General features: G+C 34.3%; 1 protein-coding gene across 7 annotated transcripts in view; it reads left to right on the plus strand.

The window, feature by feature from the left end:
* Positions 1–20,350, plus strand: part of kst (spectrin beta chain, non-erythrocytic 5 kst) — a 383,292-nt gene that overhangs the window by 215,657 nt on the left and 147,285 nt on the right. For all 7 annotated transcript variants that reach the window (XM_069824777.1, XM_069824774.1, XM_069824771.1 and 4 more), the window contains exons 4-5: positions 10,169–10,285; positions 19,898–20,006. In XM_069824777.1, coding sequence (XP_069680878.1) covers positions 10,169–10,285; positions 19,898–20,006 — 226 coding nt within the window. The remainder of the gene's footprint in view (positions 1–10,168; positions 10,286–19,897; positions 20,007–20,350) is intronic.

Genomic DNA, 20,350 nt, shown 5'->3' on the forward strand with positions numbered 1-20,350 from the left:
TACCGTAACGTTTATATTCTTAAAGTAACGCTTACGTCATGTTTAATTTTCATTGTGAATGAGCCTTAAAGAGCGTGACGTAGGCTACAAGGAATGAAAAATGTCAGTGCAGCTTCGACACGACAAATCAGCTGGTAAACAAACTTTGAGTTGAACAAATTTAGATTGATATGGACAATAGAGGAATGACTAAGGCATGGAGGATGATATCAGAAAATCAGAATAGAGGAGACGTCACCCACCAGCACACACGTGTGGGAGCCTATCGCTACGCAAGTACGACACATGTGAACACAGCGAGTTGATCATGACGTGTGGACTGCACGTGTTTAAGAACATGTGTGAAGTCATAACACTCAACCTTCGCTTCTGCTTTTGTTTGCGTTTCCATAGCAACCCTGCCCTGCTGCTAAACTTAGTCTTTTGATATTCCCTGAACTTCTGTATGGTTTTGCTTGTCTACCATGAGCGTTCACCGAGGGGGGGGGCGGTTAAGGGGGTCCTGAGATCCCCCCCCCCAGTTCTACAATATTTACTTTTTAGGTTGATTTATTTTTGTAAAAAATGAAATTACGTATGTTGGGATTGCTTGAAAATAACTTCTGTGGCCGGGAGGAAGAAGGTCTTAAGGGGAGAGGATGGTATTTTTTGTGAAAAATGAGTAAATTAAAAAAAATTCTTTAAAGTTCTTTAAAATGTGTGGAATGCATTGCATAACATTTTGTGGGTATTTGTGCCCTTATCGGACTTCCTGCGTTATGGGTTTTTAAATCACTCGCCTACTTTTATTGTTGTTTCCGGTAAATTAAATTAATTTTTTTTCTTTAAAATCCTTTGTGACATGTGTGGAATGCATTGCATAACATTTTGTGGGCATTTGTGCCCTTATCGGATGTTGAGACGTCATTTTTAAACTTCCTGCGCTATGGATTTTTAATTCACTCGCCCACTTTTATCGGTTTCCAGTAACTTATTTTTTTTTGCTACATTGCCAGACAAAAATGGATATAATTTCTGAACTATTAAAGATACATGCATGAAATTTAGAACACACATTCTTTAGACTATTAGGAAACTTTTCTCTGTAACAGAATTTTGTTAATTGATTTCATTTTTAAAATACGTCCGTTTGTTTGCATGAAAGGAAATCAGAAAATTGTTATTAAATTTTAATTCTTTATTTTACAAACGTAGGGAGTAATCAAAATTCTGTTACAGACAGTTTGTAGAACATACTTTTGCAAATACATTGCAAAAACTGTTTGAATCTATCTTTAAAAACGGTTTAGATATATCGGTTTTAGTACAATCCTGGATTGGGTATATTTTTTTTCAAATTTGGGCCCCCAAATAATTTTTTTTTTCAAAATATTTTTATTTGGTTGAGTTGCCACAGCTAAGTGCTCTCTACATTCAAAAAATTAATATTTTACACCAAATAGGAAAAAAGTTTAAAAAAATACCATCCTCTCCCCTTAAGTCAGTTGTTTGTGAAAATGAGATTTTTATATATTCTGAAAGCGGAAACAATTCTCTACAATCTGGTAAAACGGCTAAAGTCAAATAAGACTCCTGACTGGATTTATAGAGCGTTACCAAATGTCCTAAGTACTTTTTGAATCGAGCACACACAGAATAAAGGACTTAAGAATATTTAATGCTTTATTCCTTACAAACATCGCATGTTTACTTTCCATGCTTCCCTATTAAAAAGGTCTAACTTGTATTTTAGTCATTTTATCACATACTAATTATTTTCCTTTTGAAACTTTAAGCACCAGGGTAAACAGTCCTATAATTGTTTTGCATTCCTAATAATTTACATTTACCATTTATTTTGACATGAAAAAGGTCTTATGTTTAAATAGTCCCTTCTACTCAGTTTAGGTTCTAGTCTTAAAAGGGCTTAAGTGCGGTTACTTTTGGAAATAATCAAGAAAATTGTTACAGTAGTAAGACCAATTGTGCTTTATGGCAGTGAAACTTGGACTCTGTCGAAGAAAATGGAACAACAACTGATGACATGGGAAAGGAAAATTCTAAGGAAAATCTATGGTCCTAAATATGAGAATGGGCACTGGAGGATTAGATATAATACAGAACTGAAAACTCAATATAAATCTCCAGATATTGTTGCTGAAATCAAAGCCCGTAGGTTGGAATGGTTAGGACATGTAATCAGGATGAATGATCAGAGAATACCAAAAAAGATTCTAAACACAAAACCAGAAGGCAGGCTCAATATTGGCAGACAGAAACTAAGATGGTTGGATGGAGTGGAGGACGATTTAAGGACTCTAGGCGTGAGAAGATGGAGGCAGAAGGCTCTGGTTGGACAGGAATGGACCAAGATCCTAAGGGAGGCCAAGGCTAGACTACAAGGGCCGTAGTGCCAAAGAAGAAGAAGAAGAAGAAGAAGAAGAAGAAGAAGAAGAAGAAGAAAATTGTTAAATGAGCAACATTACCTATTTTAGAAGAAATATAAACAAATAATGTCCAGGAAAAACCTTTTAATTAAAAAAGAAAACTCTGTAATTGACATCAGTTTCAATCTTTCTACTGCTCTCCTGAAAAGTGTAAAACTTTTACTTAAGACCTTTTTCTTCCTGCTACAGACTTATTAAGCTACGGTTTGGCTACGACGATCTTCGTCGAACGAACATCGCTGACGATTGAAATCGTCAGAGGGTGGTTTCTTTACCGGCGAACTTCGTAGGTGGATAGTTTATTGTTTTATATAGTTGACCAGTCTGATCAGCTGATAAGTGGATGACAATATGATAACGTTTTAATATAAGTTTTGCCTTGAAAAAACAAGTACGGATCTTTAAAGTAGTTAATGTCATGTTTAGAAATAGATATACAGAGGGGTCTTTTAATTAATTGATATTAAGACATCTTGGAAATGAACCCACCAATTTTGTGGAATATTTCAGACTTTCTCCCGAACAGTTTTATTTTGTTTTAAGTTCAATTCAAAATGATATTGTAAAATTACCCACAAAATTTATTCACAAACCAATAAGCCCAACTGAAAGATAAGCATAACTTTAGGGTAAAAACCAATGATATAAACATTTTATTTTTACTTTGTACAATGTTATTATCAGGGAAAGGATTTATATGTAAATACATATTTACTTATAAAGCTAATATAATTTATATTTTGCATTATCTTTATGTTTCACAATGTGTAGGGTTGAAAAATCCTACTTTTATTTTCCATATTTTTCCATATTTTTCCATATTTTAGAGTTTAGTACATATTTTCGTTAATTTCCATATATTTTCCATATTTCATATAAAACAGTCCATATTATATTAGGTTTAACAATAAAACAAAACAAAATTCCATTAACTTTTAAAAATACATTTCAACAATAGAGATTTAAACACATGTTCAGTATTCCCTTTAACATCAGAGTTATTTGAAAATTAGCAGTCCTATCAACAATGGGAAAGTAAGTTACAAAACTGTATTAATTTAATTTAAAATTTTTAACAGACTTCAGTTGTGCAGCTCAACAGTTAAATGCCAGTCAGAGTACACATAGGTTCAGTTTTGTAAATCATACTATAAAGACGGTAAATATGCCAAAAGTACGTCATTCAGTCAATTTAAAATCAAAACTAACAAGTTACATTTCAGAATTTAAAGAAGATGGTTTATCAACTGACAATAAAATATTATTTTGTAATTTGTGTCAGTGTGCAGTATCATCTACACAAAAGTTCCTGGTGCAACAACACATTACAACTAGTAAACATCAGGCCAACAAACAACTAAATTCCAAGCAGAGACAATTGTTTTTAACACAACCAACAACATCGAATGTAAGATCTGAGTTTAACATCGACCTGTGCCGTTCTCTCATCTCTGCTGATATTCCTCTCTACAAACTAAAGAATAAGGTCTTCAGGGAATTCCTTGAAAAATATACTCAACATACAATCCCGGATGAGTCAACACTTAGGAAGACGTATGCTCCATCCATCTACGATGAGACAATACAGAAGATAAGAGATGAAATTAAAGATAGTTCAATTTGGGTTTCCATTGATGAGACTCCCGACAAAGAAGGTAGACTTGTTGGTAATGTAGTTATCGGTTTGTTAAGTGAACAATATTCTGAACGAATTCTTTTACATTGTGATGTTCTAGAAAAGTGCAATAACAAAACTATAGTTAAACTGTTCAACGAAGCTATGGGTATCCTGTGGCCAAAGGGTATTATGTACGATAATGTGTTATTCTTTATTAGCGATGCTGCCCCTTATATGGTCAAAGCTGGACAAGCATTATCTGTTGTATATCCTAAATTGACTCATTTTACTTGTGTGGCGCATGCATTTCATCGTGTGGCAGAAGTGGTCAGAGACAATTTCCCTAAAGTAGATTTGTTGATTTCATCAGTGAAAAAAGTATTTCTCAAAGCTCCCAGTAGAGTTAACGTGTTGAAAGAAATGTACCCTGAAATTCCATTGCCACCAAAGCCAATTTTAACTAGATGGGGTACATGGCTAGAAGCAGTTGAATATTATGCCGAACATATAGACTCTATTAACAATGTTCTCCTTGCATTGGACTCTGAAGATGCAGTCTCAATTGATACTGCGAAAACAGTTACCTGTGACATAAGTGTGAAGAATGACTTAGCTCACATTCAGCATACATTTTCATGCATCATAAAAACGCTCAAAAGTCTCCAAAATAGGCACCTTTCACTATCTGAAAGTTTTGAAATTATAAATAGTACTGTGGAACAACTGAATCGTGGTAGAGGTAAAGTTGCAGATGCAGTAAGAGCTAAGGTGGACACTGTACTTTCAAAAAACCCTGGATATGAAGAACTACAAAAGGTTGTTGCTGTGATGAGTGGTGAATCAACAGTGAAGATTAACTTGGACTTATCCCCAGCAGACATTGTGAAATTGAATTATGTACCAGTTACTTCTTGTGACGTCGAACGCTCTTTTAGTCAGTATAAATCTATCCTCAGAGACAATAGAAGAAGATTCACTTTTCAGCACTTGAAAGAAATGTTTGTAACCTATTGTTATGGTAACAGACAATAAAAATTGTGTTTTGTTGAAACTACATTGGAAGATAAGGTACGTCCATTATATTTTTTGTTTAGTTTGATTAAAATGTACCAATATTTAACGTACATAGTCATTTTTTTATAATTTTAAGTCCATATTTAATTCCATATTTTGGTAAAAATCCATATTTAATTCCATATTTTGGTAAAAATAACTACATATATATTTACATATTTCATATATTTTTAGTCCATATAAATCCGTTGCCTGGTTATTATTTTTCATTTAGGAAATGATTTTACATATAAAAAAAATAATGTGAGAAAGAGGTTGTTACACTTCTCTCCTTTGCTCGGAATTCCACTTCACTATTTCACACTCAAACTTTTGCTTCAGTAGCTAAATCTGCCGCATCATGTGTGTGTTCAATTATGAATCACTTTACTCAATTGTATTGTTGCAAAATATAGATTTGTTATTGTTTACGTTGGTTCTTCTTTTTGGCTCATTACGAACAGGGATTTCTTTTTAATCAATTAATATCTCGTCTTCATTAGTGGAGAAATTGCAAAAAGATTTCTATTTTACCGCCATTATGGTATGTATGATGTTGTTGTTGTTTTCTAATGCCAGGCATTTGACAATAAAGTCATTTGACCTCTTGCACTCCAATATTTTTCAAAGATATTATCATGGCCAGCCACTGAAGCACAGATTTTGAGATGTTCCGAATCCATTTCTTGGTTTGAGTTGCACAATGGGCAGTTAGGGGACTGATATATTCCAATTCTATGCAGGTGTTTGGCCAAACAATCATGACCTGTTGCCAATCTAAATGCAGCTACAGCCGATTTTCGTGGTAAATCGGGAATTAACTGTTTCATACATGTATGATGTATAAATCACATGTTATTAAATGATTTAATTCATGACCTACTGTAATTTTACAATTGGTTTCTCGGCGATGATCGCCAGGTTTTTGCCTCTAACGCCAACGATGTTCGTCAAGCCCAGCGACGTTCGTTGACGTTCATCGCCGTAAAGAAACCATGCACATTCAAATCAACGGGACAGAATCCCAGCGAAGATCGTCAGCGATGACCGTCGGCGAAGATCGCCGTAGCCAAACCGTAGCTAGGACATGCAATCATTCGCTTACTTTCCAGTTATTTCGTGAAAGAGAGGAAACAAAATAAAGTTATTGCAAGTATGAAGACTTAAATGTTAGGTGTGAAACATCTCTAGGATATACATTCTCCGCGCACTGTTCGTGATACAAAATACTTGGGCAATACCAGTGCACGCTTCGGGCACTTGTGCGGTTCTTGCAGCAGCCCACGCTCTGCCCCATATCGCGGTGCGTGGGCGAGCCTCCATTCACACCGCTGCTGACATGGCGCAACAATGCCTGGTGGACGTGCGAGGCACTTCTGGAACGACTTCACTTTTCTGCCGTTATCCGCTATGCTTATTCTGCATCTCTTTACTTCTTGTTCATCTCTTTGAATGTCAGTCTCTTCTTGTTTTAATATATTCTCTTTTCCTTCAGCTCTCATTCTCTTCTTCACCTCTATCCTCATGTCGTAACCTGATTATCTTCTTTTCTTATTCTTGTAATCGTTTTCCTTTTTTTTTTTTTTTTTAACGTGAAGCGTTGAATGCTCAGCGTATACTTATTAGGTTAATAGATTCATCCTCATTTGTTTTTATATTTTAAGAGGTTACATGCATCCCAGTATTTCCTGAAAGAAACCATCTAGCTATCCGCGATGTCGTCTCTTTATATAGGTAATTTCCAACAACGATTAAGAATTAATAATTGAATATATATATATATATATATTTTTTCGTTGTTGGTAACTCTATAGCATCTATTAGATGCTTTATGGTTGTGCTAACAGATGGAGTTACTTGTTGGTTAATTTATATTAACCCGGCACACTCACAATCACACTCACATTCATACAAATTTCCAGACTCTAGACACCCAGGGAATTCCTCTTCTTCAAGAAAAATTCACCGAGAGCGAGTATATTTTGATACTTATTTATTTAAGCGATTTATATCTTTATACAAGGGGGCCGTGATGAAAACAAATTGCTGTAGATCTCTGATTTCGGTACCAGATGGACTTGGAACGTGTGAAAGCTTAACGAAATTCTATTTTAATAAAAAAATATATATTATTCGTACACAAATTGGGGCAAGTATAAAGACTGAAATAGTTAATTTAATATAGTTTAATTTTAAAATATGTACTTAATTATGGTATGTCCCACGCCGTGGCGTCGTGGTCTAAGGCATCTTGCCTAGGACTCGCGTTACGGAATGCTCGCTGGTTCGAATCCTCATGGGGGAAGAAATTTTCTCATGAAATTTCGGCCAGTGTATGGGACCGGTGCCCACCCAGCATCGTGATGCACTTGGGGAGCTACAATAGGTAGCGAAATCCGGTTGCGAATGCCAGCAATAACGGCTGGGGGATCATCGTGCTAACCACACGATACCTCCATTCTGGTTGGATGATCGTCCACCTCTGCTCCGACATGTGGGCGTGAGGCCAGCAGCCGGCTGGTCGGTCTAGGTCCTTCACGGGCTGTAGCGCCACGGATTATTATTATTACTTAATTATGGTATTAATTTTCAAATGAATCCAATTCGCTGTAATGACATTATTCATCACAATTTCAAACTGATTATTATCGTCATATTGATGTGTGAATCGTTTCAACTATGAATTGCATTGTTGTCTGTAGACTAGGCCGCATGGAATGAGGAAGCGACTATGAAGTAGTTAACGAATTTAAATGTAGTGAATTTAAATGTAAGGAGTATAAAGACGAAATGAAAATACATTTATATTAAACTTTTATTTTAAATTCCAAACATTCTTACAATAACAACCACGAACAGCACAAACGTTTCACGTAATAATTATAGGGGTTCGGATTTCTTTTTCGTTTCTGATCTACATATTAAATTTGTCTGTTAATTAAATCTCTCTATTTATCTATATAACGGTTGTTATTTTGCTCCATCACAAATTGCGTTATGTAGGTATGGAGATATTTTATTTCCGTTGTTTGTTCATTGTTGTATTCCGAATGTTCCTGCTCTTCATTGTCTTAAAAATTATTGTTCACCCCCTGCACAAAATGGAAATGAAAGGACTTTGAAATTTCTCTAGTATCGACTCAATTTGCGAACATATCATGAGACCAGAGAGACCTCTGGCGGAAAAAGTAGAAAACAAAGTTGAAGAATGAGTGAAGCACGGTAAACCAAACGGTTGCAGTGTGTCCATCTATATTAATTATATGGCAGGGACAGTTTGTGTATTAAAAATGTTTTTTTGAAGACATTCTCAAGTACACGAGTTTCAAGGCTATCTTCTCAAGAGTTTAGTAACTGAATTATCTAAATGCACACCAACGTGACGTTACGTGCACAAGCGAGCACGGCCTCTTTTGCAAATATCTCCTCCTCCCACTTAATGGAGAGAAATAAATTGTTCCAAGAATGTGAAGATAAGGCAGGCAACGACTTTATCATGCATAGCGCGTTTCCTGAACGATGCTCTGATATTCTCCGGAAGCAGCGATAACCACAAAACATATGACTTACGAAAGGTTGAAATTATTTGGAAGTCTGAACGATAGAATGCGTGACACGCAGGCTCACGCGTTTCGTAATAATTCAGCTTCCTTACCCTTTATTGTAGAGACGTGCATAAATATAATACAGTTGAAACGTTTTAAATAGGACTCTTAGAGAAACCTGAAAAGAAAATAAAACGTTGGAAATAACCGGAATTCGAACTAACCACCAGTAGCAAATTATTTTTTGGAAATTATAACAATGAAAGATTTATACATTCGTGCACTATGGCTCGGATTTCTGTGACGTCATATTTTTGTCCTGGTCTCTTTTCACAATCTCAAATTAAGTTAAACACATTGCTAGCTTTTCTAAACACGCTGACACGGTTTTCATCGGCCACATAAATACATATTTTACCATATTTTAGCGTTAAGTCATATCTGACTAAAAATATGGTATGAAAGAATTTTTGGTCATATTACAATAATTGTTTTAACAATTCTCCGAATATTATTAATATATTTTGTGTCAATAATGACAAGGGATTTTGTTTTCGTTTGGTTATTTATTTTGGATTTTCTTTCCTTAAACATATTTTGTGATTGAATGTAGCTTGTTCGAAGATAATGAGATTCGCCAGCTTTAAGTTGTCGAAACACAGAGGACAAACGAATGTTAGGAATATGGTCAGTTTGTTGCTGGTCGGTCTTACCTTCACCTCTCCAACCCCGCTGTTGCCAGATCGTAATGATATTCATAAATAGTCACTGAACCCGTTAACATAGAGTAAAATCATTAGTCTCTCGGGAGAATGGCTTGGATATTTTCACCCCTTTTCTCAAAATCCTTTCGTCTTCTCTACTGTGAAATGTGAATTTTGTTACACAGTATACAAGTATGCCATAGTAAAGTACTCTGATAATGCGAAATTGCACGGGTTTGTTGAAGAGTTTGGTGGAAAATATTTTAATACTGATGGAGAAAATTTATTTTGCAAAATTTGTGCAGTGTAAGTTACGACTCAGAAACGTCCCTATCCGGAGTTTACGTAGGTAATTTTTGTGCGAAGATTTATCCCCAGATTAGCTCGCGAAGTATTGCACCGAAGCTGAGTACATTTGTTTGCTGCCGTCCTCCCCCACCTGCTCCAAGATACACGGTGAAAGGTACTTGAACTTAACCCACCCCCCTTCCAGTTGCTGACCGCATGGGGTATGGGGTACTACTTATGCGGCGTTGAGACATCTTGCAATTGCCGTCAGCGTTCTCGAAACACTTGTAATTATCTCACTATTCGTAAGTCCTATAATTGTTTTATTTGACAAAACTTACTCTAAATAATGAGTTCTATGCTGCCTTACCTTCCACCCTGTATAAAACTGCGACGAATTAAACTTGTATTCAATTTCACATTTAATAAAAGGAAGTTTGAGCAGTTGATGTCTAATATTGGGTAAGAATATGTCTGTAATCTGTATACTTACTGTGTTTTCGTTACTGATATATTTTATTTTTGTACTCTCAGGTTCGGCTGGAGAGTATCGGTGCGGAAGATATAGTCGACGGCAACCCTCGACTGATCCTGGGTCTCATTTGGACCATCATCTTGCGCTTCCAGATTCAGGAGATCGAAATCGACGTGGTAAGTTACTGCGTGCTGAAACTGATTCTGCTTGAAAGCATCCTGTTGCCATAACTACTGTTTTACTCATGAAATACATAGTAGACCTACAGAAAGTCCCCACCGATAAGAAAGTTTTAACTCGCCAACCAACAAATTTATGCAAAATGCCGTTTGCTGCAAAAGACAGGAACTTGCCAAGTTTAATAATGATCGGTATAATTGTCCACATGCGCCATTTTGACTAAAAAAATGAACTCAGCAACGCGAAAATGTCAGCAAAAATAAATGAAATAACAGTGTCGCAAACATAAAACTTAACAACAATTGAATATATAGTGGAAATCACGAGGGAAGGAATTGCAGCGCTGCCACCATAAAGACTTGGCGAGCTCATCTTTGCCCTGCAGCAAACAGGATTGCAATAAATTTATTGGTCACTGAGTTATAAAACTTTCTTTTCGGCAGTGTTCGTCTCGGACACGTCTGTATTGTATATGCGGAAAGGACTGTATTGAAAAATTAGTACGTTCGTGTTTCAGTCGTACCAATTTTGCAATTGCCGTTAAACTTCCGCATGTATGTTACATGGTAATTTTTTTCTACGAAAGTGACAGAAGTGACCTGAACAGGGAAAAATTTATTCACATCGAAATGGTAGTCTTCATATTTAGATGGAAACGCCTGTTGTAAGATGTTTCCAGAAGGCAGTGATCTCGTGCCAACAATAGTATCCTTCTTATGTATCGTTTACAATGACGCGACACACGCGACACGACATTATATAAATTATGGCCCAATAGGAAATCACAATTCCATGACGTCACGACGCAGATCTCGACGCGACGAAAGTTGAAATTGAGTTAACTTTTACCGCGCGACGTTACCGGAATGCGTATGTGTTTTGTTTGTGATGGCGTCGTCTGCGACAAAATTGAATACTTTTTCAGATGAGATGTTGATAGAATTGGTTAAAGGATGTCCTGAATTGTACAGAGTGAACCGTGAGTAATGTCATTAATTTAAAGAGGTTATTCTTTGAGATATTTCAAACAAAAAAGTTTAATATCATTTTGCTCGTTTTTGCTTCATTTTCGAGAAAAAATTATTTTATGTGAAACATTTCATGGCGTATTTTGGGAAAGCCATTGAATTAACTTAATTCCCAATATGTTTAATCAATTTAAGAGAGCAGTGTATTATGATAAAATAATTAGTTTTTGCCGTTTAAATACGCAGAAATTTCATCTGAACAATTGTAAATTTTCGTTCCGAAAAGGAATTTTAAAACGTTACATTTGTTAGATCAAATTTCTGCGTATTTATTATCACAATACAGTGCTCTCTTAAATTGACTGAGCATATTGGTAATTAAATCAATGGTTTTTCCAAAAGACGGTAAGAAATGTTTCATATAAAACAGTTTTTATCTCGAAAAGGAAAACAATAATTATATTAATTTTTTTGTTTACAATATCGCAAAGAATAACCCTATGAAATTAATGGTATTATTTACGGTTCATTCTTTATATTACATTCGTTTATCTGAAATACACAATGTTTTCCATCCATGGCTCCTATGAAGTTCAGAAAATTTACTTTTTTCCAATATCCTTCGTCCACCTTCGTGAAATTGTCCTCAGAGATTTTCCACTTAATGAGGTGCTTTTTAATTTATCCCAGATTACAGGACTTGTTTCTAAAACTATATGCCTAATAGACATTGTGGAGTTACAATACGAAAATCGTAAAGAGAAAACAAAGTTCTTAAAGAGAGATACCAAGTATTAGGGAAACCTAACCTCAAAGTTACGCTTAGACCAACGAGCACAGAATGCATAGAGTAGATATAAACAGCTTGGAGGTGAAGCCGCTTTTGTGGACAGTCGCCATTATGATGCTACCAAAACATTGCGCTCCCGGTTAGCACATGGGCAGTTGATTGTGATGTTGCATCGTTGTTTTAATTAATAAATTAACTAATTTCAATATGCCTACATGTTCTGCGTATGGCTGCACAAACAGGTTTCCAAAAAAAATTCCTGGAATAACTTTTCACGGGTAAATATGCATGTGTGAAATGTACTTATTACCGGTAGGCTAGATACGGTAATGAATGATTTAGCCTAAGTTAGTCGGTTAGATTCGTATTGTTCACGTATTTGTTTGATTAAGAGAAAGGATTAGTGTATTGGTATTATTGTAATTAATTTTTATAATCACGAAATCAGACATGCTTTGCAGACTTAGCATTTACGAGCGAAGCTAACCTAACAACCCATGTTGGAAGTTTGTGTCGAGTGCTATAGAAAACTGGTGTACCGAGGTTTCTCTTAAACCGAATGCACGTATTCGTTTGATGAAGAAAAAGAAATAGTGTATTAATATTATTGTAATTAATTTTTATAATCACGAAATCAGACTTATGCTTTACAGACTTAGTAGCTTCATTAACTCGGTCGTGATCTAACTTGACCCACTTGGTAATAAAACTTCACTTTTGTTCGCCGTTATAATCTAATTATATACTATATATCATCAAATATTATATGGTTAAGAGCATTCCATTTTTTCTCTAAACAAAATCGGGACATCTATACGAAATACTGGCAAAAGGAAGAGAATGATAATTTGCGTTAAGAAGCAAGTTGCATTATTAAATCGAAGCAAATGGATCAACCTATAAAAGTAATTATTATAGGGTAGCATTTTTATTGGACTAGTAGCAAAATAAGGTCAAACTGTTATTTTCCTTTTTTATCATTATTGTTTGTTTAACCTTCCAGATTATCTATTAAATACCATACTGCAATTTGAAGAGCTGTCAATTTAAATAACCTGTATATATGTGATTTATCGATGACAGTTTCGTAATTTTTGCTAAAAATACGTGCCTAGCGATTCTGTATTACGAAACAAACAAGAAAGTGTGAGTCCTACAAGAAATTAGGGACATATGGAATTCTTATTATCATAAGATCTTCTATAACGTAATAGCTATTTTGCAATGTTTTGGTAGCAACAAGATGGCGTCAGGTCCATCAAACCGGCTTCACTCCGTCCAATGGTATTAAGATGCTAGTGTCTACTCTATGTATTCTGTGTTCGTTGGCTTAGACGCTCTGCTGGATGCCTCCCGCATTGGACGTATTTGAGGCCCAATGATATGCAGAAGATCATCAAATTGAGAAGTTGTCATTCGCATATAGTTATGATATGCTGATTTCTTCTACTCCAAAAATAGACAAGGCAGACATCGTTTCATTTTAAGTTTCCTAATCAACACGAACCAGCGATTCAAGTCGCGGAATTGTGAACACTGCGATGTCGCGGAATTGTAAATTAAGCATTATACTGAAGTCCTACATGCTGACCATTACTGATGGACTGTGAACTGACACTAGCCGTTAAATTGGCACGATATTCAGTTTAAATTTAATTTTCGTACCAATTTCTTTTCTGTTATTTTATTAAAATTATGGCATGTTAAATTTAATTAAATATTGGATACTTCGAGAATTTAACGGAACCATTAAAAGAGCGGCAACTGTTTCAGAAATCCAAGTTTACCCTATGGCTGTTTTTTTTATATAAAAATAAAGCCTGAAATTAAAGATAAAGTGTGGATATTACCCAATATGATTTTGAAAAAAAATGTCGGAGTGGCAAAACTTCGTATTTAATTAACGGGATTCATTTATATTAGACACTTTTTTTTCAATGTCTTTTACAATATTTAGGCATAATTATCTGACTAAAACAAATTAGCCTCTGTTGTTTAAAGGACACTAGGACTGATTTTTTTGACCAAAATGGCAGAAATAAATATTTTTGTCCTTTTTATGTAAATAGTTACCTTATATATTATTTTAACGTAAATACAAAATAATAATATTTTGGTTTAGTCTTCACATAGCTCGAAATCCTTCCTGTGTACCGAACCGATGTTTGTATTATTACAGACTGGAGCAAATATGGCCGCATTCTTTGACGGTACACTTTTGTTTATTCTCAAACTGGTGTAATTAGCATTAGTCTTCCTATAAACACAAATTTTTCATAGGTTAGGTTTCTTTAGACTCCAAGTACGAGCTTAAGTTTCGCTTAGTAATTTTACATCTATTCTATGGACACGAATATTCTCATACTTGGGTTTCAGCTTTTCAAATCAAAGTGCGCATGGATTTTCTCGTGTAAGACAGATATGGGAATTCGTTTCAACGTTTGTTATTGAATAAATTACATTATAAGTTTCAACAATTTGAGTTATTTGCTACCCTGAACTTTTCTAACCCGTTTCTCTGTAAATGTTGTCCGTTCTGCATTCCACAGCACGGAAATTCAGTCGCGGAGTCTGGTTGAGCGATGTGTCTGCATTAAACAAGCTGCAATCTGACCGACGACGCGACGTTTGAACTTGTGATGGAAATGTATTTTGTCATTTAACCTTCTGACACGTCACTGTGATTCCTCCATCATGTGATGACCCCATCAAGATCCCAATTGATGTTTCCACTGACAGATTTATGATATCATATTCTTACTTAACATGCACCTTACGTGCAAGAGGAACTAACTGCTTCTAACTCATTTTACGAACTGTAAACACAACGCATTGTTGTGATGCTGAAAGCTGATTTCTAGAGTTTTGAGAGAAAAAGTGGTTTTTGGCACACCGTCTATTTATATGTCTGAATAATTTCTTCTAAGCTGTTTATAATTTACTTTCTAGAACTATAATTTAAAATACACATGTTGTGAATGATATTAGGACCTACTGTTTATAGTTTAATTTGCTGAACTATTTTTTCAGAAGGGGTGTGATTCGTAATTTCCAACATGCTCAGTCAATTTAAGAGACCAGTGTATTATGATAATAAATGATTGAAATGATTTTAATCCTTCCTTTAAATGTGCGAAAATTTGATGTGAACAAATGTAATATTTTAAAATTCCTTTCCAGAACGAAAAGTTAACATTTGTGCGAGATCGTGCGTATTTGCTTGTTTTCCGCACAGAACCAATACGCGGTAAGTGTGAAATACCACATTCAGTATTCCCAACGTAACACACATAACAATTTCCCTCTTCTTACCGCTTAAGCGCGACATTCATTTTACTGCTTTAGGCTTTTAACATATTATTTTTAGAGATGTTTAACATAGTAACAATTATAAATTGGAAACTTACCACTGCAATTTCACCTAAATTGCACTCTTAATTATTGTTTTTAAATATTTGCAAAAATTAAGTAAAGTCTACTACTCCACAAAAGTTATTGGATTCGTGATGCAAGTAACATTAAGGAAGCCGTGAAAAAATCAACAAGATTCCAGATGCCGATGTTATTACTGCAATATGTTATATAAATAATATTGTTAAAATATTAAAATGAAAAATAAATCATTACATAACCTTACCGTTGGTTTTAAGTTCGCATTTATAGACTGGGGGGGAAAAAAAGACAGGGCCTGCTGCAGTATAGTAAACACAGAAAACATTTTATAGCAACAATGTTGAAGAGAGATATTTTTGTTTTCCAAAATTGCCGTCATTGAACAGAAACCAAGATGGAGATTTCATTGCAACTAATTAGAAATTCCTCTTTCAGGTATGTAATAAACGATCTTCGCACAAAATAATGTACGATACACGAGCGGTATGTTTGTTTTCATGTTCTCGGAAATTAAAAAAGCTCAACTACGTTTCGCTTTTTCAATCTTTTCCTCGAACATGAAAACATCAACATACCGCTCTTGTAACGCATATTACTATTGTTCAGATAAAATTTCTGCACATTTAAAGGACAAAATTGAAATTGTTTCAATAATTTATTATCATAATACACTGTTGTAAAATTTCGTTATTTTTCTTTCTCTGTCTTTTTTTTTATACAACAAAGCTTCTCTGAGAAGTCTCATAAGTTGAGAGTTAGCGAAGACGACGTGGGAAGCGTTGCTTGGGAACGACCCACAACCGTTGAAAACATACTTAGAAAAAAAAAGAACGGAGAAAAAGACAGAAAAATTATGACGACGATGATAACGATGACAAAGACAGATATGAAGATGATGACATGAAAAATCTTTAGCAACTAGGCGTATATTAAATGCATGCAAATCTATCTCCAGAGAAATGTAGCACATATTTAAGTAAATTATTTTCTATCTTCTTACGTAACTGTGCGATCAATACCTACCGGTGCCACAAAAGAGGATAACTGGATTAAAAGAGAGACAGTAATGACGTAATGAACGAAACGGAAACAAAAGAATGACGACGTGTAAATCTAAGACAAATGACGACGTGTGTGGATGAGACAATCGGGCTAAGAAATGGAACATTTATGTTAATATCACACTCATTTTACGTGAAGCGACTTTGATTGCGGAGAAGGGGGAAATGCATATTGAATGATGCAAACAAACACGTAAAAGTTATCTACAGTGTCAGAACATTAATAATACGTATTGCGAAAATCATCAAGTGGGTATTGCTATTATTATAGTATGCGACCATAATGAAAATGTTGAATTTGGACGAAGAAACGAGATATTGTTATGACAAAATGTCACTGATCATTCACAAAGAAAATCCATGGCTGTTAAGGCTCACATACTAGACTGAGTTTTGAAATTTCTAAAGTTTTTGATCAATTGCTTTCAAATTCAGTAGATTTGTTGTATCTTTACATTAAAATAATAGTAACAAATTTAGTGAAATTTCATGCATTAGTTCCTTAGATATTAGTTGCCACTTATTTTAATGATATTAAATTATGCATAAATTCAAAACGGTTTCAGAATTGTTATTGCGTATTAAAATTTTCTGTGAAAGACTTACATTTCATGATTAAGAAAACTACACATGGAGTTTTAAATTCGAACATTGGTTAATGAGATAAAAATTTTTTATAGAAATCCTAATTTTTGCTTGATAGTTTTATTTAATTTTTTTAAGTTAAAAATTCATATCATGAAAACTTTTCAGCGGAGAGCTGATGCCATACACAGGTCTGTGTATTGGAGTATGCTGAATATTCTTGCAAAGTTTCATTCAAATCGGAGCAAATGTAAGCCGCTGGGGACCTTTTTATTGACCAAAAACGTTGTTTTGAGAAAACGCAATATTTTTTAGTGAGTGTGTTAGGTTTAAAAGAGCTGCGCGTAGCATTTTAAAAATTTCCGCCAGATCTCTCTAAATGGCTAAATATTTGCTCCATTCTGTGCAGTACAAACATCGGGACGTTCTTAGTTCGGTATAGAGGCAGGAGTTCGAGCTACAGTGAAGCCTAAACCAAAATATTATAATTTTGTGTTTACGTTAAAAGAGAGAAAAAATAGTTAGTGTTAAAGGATGAACCATGTCTCCTCATTCATTTCTCTACAATTCACTTCCTTTACCATATTCTGACCAAACACCACAGATTTGTTCCTTTAAGAAAATCGACATTTTAAAATGACATGGATGTTAAAATAAATTCTGGATGTATTGAGACTGCTAGCTTTTCATCTCAATCTTTAAAGTTTTCTTATCTGATTCATACATGGCTAACAAAAACGTGTTTACAAGGGATGGTAGATCTTTGGCCAGCGAGTCTGTCTCTCCTTTTGCACTATACCTGCTGTGTTGCGTAACCTGACTTTCAAAACGTAGGAAATTCGCAGCGAAATGTACAAATAATAATTCTGTACCTATAACCTATAATAATGATAATAATGATAATAATAATAATAATAATAATAATAATAATAATAATAATAATGATTTATTTTATTTTATTTATTTATTTAGAATATTAATGTGCGAAACAACAGCACAAGGCCAATTACAGTTTAGCACGATACAAAACAAAACAAAACAACAAATGATGATGAGAATGAATGACAGAAAATGGCAGTGAGATGAAATACAATCAATATAATAGTCAACATTAATCTTTGACCAAATGAAACAAAATAAATAGCAATATCTGACAATAATAAGAAGTAAGGATATATCATGATAAACTCAAAAGGTGTATACTACACATTAAATGGATCCAAGCTTAATCCATGCAAATTAGCATATTTTATACATCTGCAGACCGGAGAGAGAGATTTTGAATTTCTATTATAAAAAATGTTATGAAATCTTAAACCCTTAGCAGGAATACGAAGACTGATATTGCTTATGAATGATTCGCAATCAATATCACCCTTAATGACTTTACAAAAAAATAAATAATCAAGATCCTGACGTCTGGTAAATAAACTGCAGCAGTTAAAATATTTAAGTACAGTTAATCTCATATTTGTAGTCATCGGAATTTGGTAAAAATCTATAAGAACACAGGGAAATAAATTTTCTTTGAATATTCTCAAGCTTAGCCGAGTCAGTGGAAGTAATGGAGTTCCATACTACAGATGCATATTCAAGCTTGGATCTAACCAATGTATAATATAAAATTAATAGACACATAGGAGTAGAAAAAGAATAAGTTAGACCAAGCATTCTTAATGAATGAGTATAAATATATTAAACATGATCATGGAAATATAATAAATATAAATAATAAATATAAATAATGATAATAATAATGATAATGATAATGATAATTATGGTAATAATAATGAGTATAATAATAATAATGGTAATAATGATGATAATAATAATGGTAATAATGATAATAATTATTATAATGATAATGATAATGGTAATAATGATGATAATCATAATAACAATGATGATGATATTGATAATAACGATAATAAATATTATAATAATGATGCTAGTGATAAAGATAATAATAATAATGATAATAATCGTGATAATAATGATAATGATAACGGTAATAATGATGATAATAATTTATTCATTTATTGATATTTATGTGCTCGACAACAGCCATTGGCCAATAAAAGTCCAGCACAGTGATATAATTAATACAATAAAATGAACAACAATGGTACAAATTAAATAAATAATTGAGATAATAACAAGAAAATGAATAACACAGATTACAATGATTAATTTATAAGAATTAATACTATTATATTTTATGGAAAGGAGTTAATTCTCACAGAAAGTATTACAAATTTGTATAGAAAGTTTATGCAAATAATATTAGCAAAGGCATTGCCATATTCTAATACTTCTATACATTGCATGGATCGAAATCGCCTACATGTAAGTTAGCATGTTTAATACATCTGGAGACCGGTGAGGAAGATTTAGAATTTCTAATTTCGACATATATGTCGAATATGGAGTAATGCCACAAAGGGAAAATACACTAGAGGAGATGGATTCGATCCGGTGCTGTGGATTGAATTCGGCTTAGCTCAGTGGTTAGAGCGCTTGGTACGTAGAACCAAGGACCCGGGTTTGATCCCAGGCGCCGGAGCGAATTTTTATCCTCTAATAATCACATGTATAAGTTTAAATCATCAACCATTCCGGTATCACGAACCTAAGAATACAAATTCCACTTTTTTGCGTAGTTGTGAGACATGATGGCAGCAATATCTTAAATTTTAGGAACATTGGTGACCATTATAGTTTTTAGTGTTACAGAGAAAGATGTATATTTCGTCAACTTGTGTTTGCCAGACGAGTGGTGATCATGGTGTAAGAATGCGGCTTGTGTTGTAGGACGAGGAGAACGAGAGCAGTGAGAAGAAATCAGCCAAGGACGCTCTTCTGCTCTGGTGTCAACGCAAGACCAGCGGCTACCCCGGAGTCAACATCCAGGACTTTACAGGTTAGCCACTACACAGTCACGAAATTATTCACACTGAGAAACAAATCATATTAAATGAGAAACTTAAGTGAAACAAGATTTTGAAAGCTACCACAGTATCTTTGTTTTTAGTGTTTCATTTTAGAGAGAAATTAATTATTGTTCCTGCGTTGAAAGTTTTTCACGTCTGTTTATTTTATTGTACAATGGGGAAGAAAATTTGTGTACTCTACCCTGCTGAAATGGTATTAATTTGTCCCTGCCAAGGATAACATTTAGTCCCTTTAACCCTTTGCAGCATAGTGGTTATTCAGAAGAACCACTGTTTTCTTTCTTTCTAAATTTTATGGCACAGATATTCCACC

The sequence above is a fragment of the Periplaneta americana genome, chromosome 4 (assembly GCF_040183065.1).
Source record: "Periplaneta americana isolate PAMFEO1 chromosome 4, P.americana_PAMFEO1_priV1, whole genome shotgun sequence".
NCBI lineage: Eukaryota > Metazoa > Arthropoda > Insecta > Blattodea > Blattidae > Periplaneta > Periplaneta americana.